The sequence below is a fragment of the Haliaeetus leucocephalus genome, unplaced genomic scaffold (genome assembly GCF_000737465.1).
Source record: "Haliaeetus leucocephalus isolate CR32 unplaced genomic scaffold, Haliaeetus_leucocephalus-4.0 Scaffold263, whole genome shotgun sequence".
Lineage (NCBI taxonomy): Eukaryota > Metazoa > Chordata > Aves > Accipitriformes > Accipitridae > Haliaeetus > Haliaeetus leucocephalus.
Window position 1 is genome coordinate 70533 of NW_010972699.1, and position 7758 is coordinate 78290.

The following is a 7758-nucleotide window of genomic DNA, read 5'->3' on the forward strand; positions in this document are numbered from 1 at the left end:
GGGCCGGGCCGGGCCTGGCGGTGCGTGTGAGCTGAGCGAAGGGCGCGTCCTTGTCTCTGTCTCCCGCAGTTCACCCGGTACTCGGCCCTGCTGGTGGGGATGATCTACGGCAAGAAGCGATACGGTGAGTGCGGCGCCCCGGGCGGCCTCTCCCCCTCCCCCGCGTGGCCCGCAAGGGCACCTTGAGGCGGGCGGTGCGGGCCGCGCAGCCGCGGGCCCGGCCGCCATTGCCACCCTCCCCGCCGCAGCGGGAGCTGCCCAGGCCTTGCCGAGGTGGTCCTCAGAGAGGGGCTTGTCGTACGAATGGGTGACTTCAAACCAGCAATTGTGCCTTTGTGCCTGTGAAACGGTTTTCCTTTTCGAGTGAGCTAGCAGGTGCTGGGTTCTAGGAACTGTGTTTTAAAGCAAATGTGTCCGTGACAGACTACCTAAAGCCTATTGCTGAAGAAGAGAGAAGAGTAGAGGCTGAAGAGAAAAAGAAACGTGAAGAACTTGAGCGGATTGCAAAAGAGCTTGCAGAAGGTAGTCCGTTGGTGTAATTTACGCATTCTATGCCAAAGCATGCCCACTGGCTTGCAGGTGGACTGACATTTTACTGCAGTGTTTTTAGGAGAAATTTAGGCTTACAGGCAGTGGGCTGAAGGCCTGTGTGGGTCTGTGGCACGGTGGTTAGGGTTATGTGAAAGGTAAATAGTACTGCTGTTTGACAAGCTCTTCAAAATGTAAGCATCAGTAGAGGAAGGGTTAAAATCACTTTTGCAGCTGAACAGGACTTGTTAAATGGTTATCTGAATTTCCACTGAGAAAACAAACTGCTAAAAGCTGATGGTTATTCTGTGAGGAATAACTGGAGCTGTATATTAACTGTGTCCAGGTGTCCCTTATTCAGCTGGACGCCGAAAATCCCTTTTCTCCATGCAATATCAAAATCTTACAAATGTGCCTGACCTAAACCAGAAGTTGTAGGCAACTGCTTGTAATTGCACTCAAACTTTGAAGTGGTATTACTAGCGTAGTATTAGAGGTCAACATCATTTGTTGTATCTTTCATGTGGAGGGAATATGCTGAAGGTGATCAACTGGGATTAGTACTGTTTTTTTCTCATTCCCTTCCACTCTATAGTATTCCTGCTGCAGCATGCTTTGCCTTGTCCTTAGGATTATTTTTTGGGTCCCCTGTGCATTTCTAACAGAGGATTCCTCCCCTCTAGCTTAAACTCACCTAGGTTTTTTTAGGTGGACTTACAGTTAAGCAGAACTTGAAGAAAATTAATAACTCAAGCTATTCGTGGTGCTGCTACACACTTAGTAACTATTGTCCTGGGAAGTAGTGATGTTTGCATTGTTCTAAACAAGGCTTAAGATTGAACAAACCTGTAAAATTAAATGAACTAGACATATAAAATCAAACGTGCAAGTTGGTGAATTGTATCGCTTACTAGAGATAGAGCTATTTTGCACAGCTGTTTTACAGTCTTAAATATATAGTATCCATTGGTCATGGACTAAATAAATGGGTCTTTTGGATGTTTTGAAGTTTAGCTGAAACTTTTTGTATTTTTGGATATAAGAAGCTGTACTACTATGTTGCTACTTCACTTAATAATGGAATTCTGTGCTTGTTTCTTTAGAATGTTTAGTATATTTAAGAGGCACACAGATGACCATTCTGCTTTCCCAACGGTGCTTTTGGTGTGATTTTTCCAGTTAGAAAAGCAATTGTTAAAACTTTATTTAGTGCAATGCAGTTGTTGAAGATTGTTCTTTAAAGATGGATAACTGGATCTATCTGTAATGATAGCTTTTTCTGGCCTCATTCAAATTGTCAGTTCAGAAAACTGTCATTTACTAATGAGTAAGCCAGAAAAGTGCCTTCACCCCAAAGCAATGAAATACACTTCTGTTGAATAAGCAGGAATCATAAAAACTGTCTAGACAGAAATGGCATACTTAAAAGGTAGCCTTTGATCCCACTATGCTTTGCATGTTTTAGTACTGCATGGGAGTGATTAGTAGTCCTAACTACATATGTTTTTATTTCCCTTCTAGCAAGTGAAGAGTCCATACTGAAATGAAGAAAAGATTGGATCTTAATTTCACATGTGGGAATACGTGGCTAGGCTCTGAACTCTTAAGTGGTTGGTGGACTTTGCATGGTATTCTATCAATAAAGTACTTAAAACATTTCAGTTGGTATTTTTTGATTGAATTGTACAGAACAGCAGCAGCAGTACTTAAAGAATGTGACAGGAAGCATTTGTCACAAGCTGGCCGTTGCTGCAGCTGAAAACACCCTGTTGTATTCCTCCAGCAACAGCCAGTCACTACGCCTATTACTCATAGGTAATGTTTGTGATCAGAAAATACATAAGTATGGGCATGTGGGGGAGGCTGGTGTGGCACTGACTGCCTTGAACCTCTTTATTAAATGGCTTAACCAGGGAGTTGGTGTTATCTTTTTTCAGCTGTGTTACCACAGTGGATTATTGCACAATTCTTGTATTTGACAGTGCAGTCAAATTTGATTGTGACTTGTCAAGCCATGCTGAGATCTGAGGAATTGGTGCTGACTCACTAGGCAGATATTTCTGAACACATACCTTTTCAGATTTAACAAATGGTCAAGTGTTGTTCCCCAAAACCAAGAACAAGTTACAATCAAATTGTAGTTTGCGTCTTTTATAAGAAGTGACTGGCCATGCAGGTGACTGATATTTAAAAAGTTAGTGGCCCTTAATATGAAATTGAGTCTGCCTTTAGCATGTAAGCTGTTAAGGCACCTCCTCAGCTGTACAGACCTCAGGTGTCCTAGAAGAAGGTAAAAAGCTGATCTCTGTAGATTGTGGTGTTGAGTGACTTGGCTTGTGGTGTTGGTTTTCTCACTGTAAGAAATACTGGTAACTCCAAGATTCAGGGGGTCTGGTTTCTTACTTGGACAATGGATAGCTTCCTTTTTCTGATATTGCAGATTAGACAGCTGAAGCAGTGATTTCAGATCCAAATCTTTCTAAGTGATGGCAATCTTTCAGGAAATGTTGTCTTACATTTTATTAAACTAACTGCTCTTAATAAATAGTCTCTTCCAGATTATGCTTTGGAAGAAAAAAATTCTTGACTACCAGTGCACATTCTCGACTAATGAAAGAAAGCAGTCTTAGGGTGTTTAAGGAAATGAAATTAACAAACTTGGATTTAAATTGAAAGTGTAACATAATAATTGCAGGGAAAAGGTGTTAAGATGAGATAGTTTCAAGGAGAAAAGGGGAACAGGAAAATCAACTACATGTTGTCGTGATTGGGTTTTTAGTTATTTCTTGGCATGAATGTATACCTCATGGTATTAAAATGATTAGGTGATGCTAATGTAAGTAAAGATCTAGACTGCCAGTTAGTTTAAAATTCTGTTTCTGTAAAATAGAAATAATGTGTCATGTCCTGACCTCTCAGTGTAGCAGGATGTGTTGCATAGTTAAACAATATTCTTCCAAAAGCCTCTTATTTTCAGGAGCTGGAAATTAGATCTGAATTGCCAGAAACTTTTTTTTTTTTCAGCACTGGTGCTCAGCCCATGTCTGTGGTGCTAGTCTGTAAGCTGTTATATGGGTGGTATGTGAAATAAGTGCTACTGAAAAATGACTGAAACTGAACACTTGGGATTCAGCCGCCACTCAGTGCTTGAGCAAAATGTGATTATAACAGGATACTTATTTACTTCAAGCTGAAATACCTTTACTGCTGTTCTGTTAAGGGCTGGTCATAGAGGTAGGTAATCCTTTTATCTTTGGGTTGCTGGAGCTAAAGCCAGTTGCTAGAACAGCTGTGGCCTGCTGCTCTGCCAAGGGCTAAAAGTGCTCACCTTCACCTGCTCCTACTGTGCCACCTTGTTAAAGTGTGGAGGGTGCCAGAGAGGGGGGAGGGAGTTCCTTCTGTCCCCTCCTTTTACTTCCACCCTGGTGTTTGTTTATGATTTTGTCCCCCCTGAGGGCAGCATGGCTGCTCCCAGCAGAGCTGAGCCTGTCCTTGGTGAGTAAGTGCAGCACATTTCACAGAGCAGGATCCCAGCCCCTGCAGCAGGGTAGGAGGTCTCTCTTTGTAGAGGACACAATGCAGTGGCCAAACACAGGGCTTTCTGCAGCACTAGCTGTCTGGAGTTTTGCTGTCTTGCCTAGCTCTAGGACCACAAATGACTCAATCTGAACTCTCCTGTTGCCTTTTGCATTGTCCCTTTGTCACCCTCCTTCCCCTGGAAGTTGTCTTGCATTTGGGGCCCATGTCTCTTGTAACCTAGCTGATAAATGCTGGGCTGGTTCTAAATGTGAAGGGGACAGGTACTTCCTTTGCAGCCAAGGATGTCTGTCAGATCTGTAGGGATTAGGGTACAAGAATCCCCCACATAGGATGATGCAGAAGTGCCACCATTTCCATATAGTCCTCAAAACCTGGCTGCAGGGCCAGGCAAGAAATCTGTCCTTGTAAAACCTCTTACTTTGGGATGAACTCCCATGTGGGTGGGAAGGGTGCTGGAAGCCTCATTGCCACCATCCCACAGTGTCCTGGTTTCAGCTGGGATAGAGTTAATTTTCTTTCTAGTAGCTGGTATAAGTGTTATGGTTTGGATTTAGTAGGAGAATAGTGTTGATAACACACTGATGGTTTTAGTTGTTGCTAAGTAGTGTTATACCAAGTCAGGCATTTTTCAGCTTCTCACACCACCCAACCAGTGAGTAGGCAGGGGGTGCACAAGAAGTTGGGAGGGGACACAGCCAGAACAGCTGACCCCAACTGGCCAAAGGAATATTCCATACCATGTGGTGTCATACCCAATATAGAAACTGGGGGGAGCTGGCTGGGGGGGCAGGTCGCTGCTCAGGAACTAACCAGGCATCAGTTGGTGAGAGGTGAGCAATTGCATTGTGCATCACTTGTTTTGTATATTCCAATTCTTTTATTATTATTATTGTAATTTTATTATTATTGTCATTATTATTTTCTTCCTTTCTGTCTTGTTGAACTATCTCAACCCACGAGTTTTACTTTTTTCCCCGATTCTCTCCCCCATCCCAGTGGCTGGGGTGGAATGAGCGAGTGGCTGCTTGGTGCTTAGTTGCTGGCTGGGGTTAAACCACGACATGCAGTGACCAGATTATTCTTCTGCCACCCCATTCTGGCCAGGCAATAGATGATTATCAGGTTCAAGCCAAAAAAAGCCAATGCTGAACAGCTACAGTAAGTTTAACACTTTTGCAGCAAGACTAAGGTACCTGTGAACACTAATATATATTACAGCATCAGCTAGGAAACTTAATGTGCAAAAGGACTGAAATGGACGAGTAGATTTTTTTTTTTTTAAGAGAAGGCCAAGAGGTGAACTAAATGTCTTCAACTGAGGGAGGTTCTAGGGAAAACAGCCTTATACTCAGAGGTGCATGGCAAAAGGACTGGATGCAGCAGACACGGACTGCAGCAAGTACGGAGAAAACTCTTGACAACCTGGTGGTCAGACTTTTAACAAGAGTCCAGAGATAATTTTTTTCTTTGATTCTGTGACAGGCTTGGTTACTCTGTTTCATACACACCTCCTATGAATAGGATTCATACAGGTGTTTGGAGCTAAGGATTCATTTTTTTCATTGATAAACACATGGAAGAGAGAGGCAAGCCCATGGAAAGTAAAGGTAATCTGTCTGACTCTGTGCACAAGCAGTTTTGGAAGCAGTCATCCAAAGGTGCAAAAGGAAAGAATTTGGCTTTGCACCTGTGGCAGACTTAAGAGCACTTAACGTGGTTGGGTAGCGTTGCTGAATGCTGGTTTCCTGGGCTATGCATGATCAGGCTGCTTGCAGTTGAGGGAATTCAGTCCCAGTCTTTAGCCCCTGCAATCCAGAGAAAGCTGATGGAATTGCCTCTAGAGGAAAGGGGGAATGTGAGAACGGACTGCAGATACATCTAAAGACTGCTGCAGAAAGGATGGGCATAAATTCTTTCCCAAACTGCTAGACATAACAAGAAAAAATGGGGAGGATGTGTTAAATAAGCCTTTGATAAGTAGCTGCTGTCACTGAGAAATAAGTGAGGCCAATTCCTGGCCACATGACTGCATACCAAGCCAAATATTTGTCTGCAAACTTGATGAAAATTGTGTTTGGCAATGGATTTTGACATAACGGAGAAAGAGCTGTTATTTGAGCCTAAGGCTACTGCAACCCCCAGCAGCAAGTAACAGGAACAACTTGTTGAAAGGTGCAGAGGAGAAAGCGGGAAAGAGAGAGCATCTGACCCCAGTTGGCATTACACAAGTGTAGGGTGCCAAGGGGAAGAAAGCAGGGAGAAGACAAAGCAGATAGCTCTGTTGAAAGACAACTTTTTCTTGGAAAGAGGTGAAAACTGAAGCAGGAAGTCAACCTGAGACCTGTTGTCTGAGAACAGAAAGATGAGGAAGGAAGCAATAAGAAAATGCCTTTTCTCTCAAAGGTTATGAGAGAGAAGATCCCCCATGTTTGCTCTGTAGCCTGGAAAACACTGCAGCCACCTTTTCTTCTGCTGGAACTAGGTTTGTCTGACTGTAAAAGGAACTATGCCTTAAGCCTTATTGTTTCTAAGACTGCTCCTATCAGACATATAACTAATGATTAGAAATTTTTTTAGATATAAGCACCTGCATTCTATTAATCATAAAACAATATGCATAAGTTGCTTATTTGTCCTATGTGTCTCCCCCTCCATGGCTGGCTTGAAACCCAGTCAAGCTGAATCAACAGAAGAAGGATCCTACATCTTAGACCTAAGACATGGGAGTAAGTGATTAACTTTAGAACAAGATAAATTAATAGAATAGCCTGAGTGATTTTCAGAAATTCAAAGGTGATCTTTGATGTGTAAGAAGATAAGTGATTGTGGTGACCAAAGACCTTATGCCTACGACCACTAACTTCAATTCTCGTGTCGCGGTTCTTCTGATGAGATAAGATGGTGAATGATAACAACATGGGAACAGAGATCGACTGGAAAATTACAAAGACTTTGTACTGGGACAATGGGTGGTAAAAAGGTATATAAGATTGGGAAATTTTTGGAAGGTTGCCATTCACTGCAGTGGTGGCCCAACTCTGAGTTGTTAATAAAGCAAACCTAGAGAAACCCATGACTGAAAATCCTTTAACGCTGACTCCTCAGCGCTCTGCTGCAGCTTGAGAGGGAGTTTCTCTCTACTGAATGTTTTTCTTAATCTTCCCCATACCCCACCTTAAGGTTTTGTGGAAGGAGTAGAGGAAGAGGTACAGAGAAAAAAGATTTTTCCCTTGCAAACATTTGTGACAGATGATGCAAGCCACATTCAGCCCAGACAACAATAAAAACTTACTTGGGTCCACTACTCTCTGGGCTCTCACAGAGGTTTTCTTACACAGCATCTGGAGCTGCCGGAAGGACAAAGCCTCTCCGCAGAGTGGCAAGAATGCAACCCATCTGCCTGGAGGGTGGAGCTGGGATCCATACCCCCACCTGTGGTGTTCAATGCCGTGTCTTCCTTTGAAGAGCTGAGTGGAGGCTGAGTTGTTCCTGTTCTGCCTCCCTGGAAGGGGAGCAGCATGTCCCAGCCTTAGCTGGAGTCAGACTGTGGCCAGCTGGGAAAAGACAGTGACCATTTCTCCCAGGTCCATGAGAGGTGCTTGAAGACAGGACCATGGTCTCTGTTTTCCCTGGCAGTTTTTCCCTCTCTGCAGGAACTGCTACCCTCACAGCTCTGCCAGCAGCAGAGAG

At 43.5% G+C, this 7758-nt stretch overlaps 1 protein-coding gene across 1 annotated transcript in view; it reads left to right on the forward strand.

Annotated features, from left to right (window-relative positions):
* Positions 1 to 2164, forward strand: part of ATP5I (ATP synthase, H+ transporting, mitochondrial Fo complex, subunit E) — a 2930-nt gene extending 766 nt beyond the window's left edge. Inside the window, exons 2-4 of the mRNA XM_010569185.1 lie at positions 32 to 124; positions 424 to 522; positions 2050 to 2164. Of these exons, the coding sequence (XP_010567487.1) occupies positions 32 to 124; positions 424 to 522; positions 2050 to 2075 (218 nt within the window). The 3' untranslated portion in view covers positions 2076 to 2164. The remainder of the gene's footprint in view (positions 1 to 31; positions 125 to 423; positions 523 to 2049) is intronic.
* The last annotated feature ends 5594 nt before the right edge of the window (positions 2165 to 7758 follow it).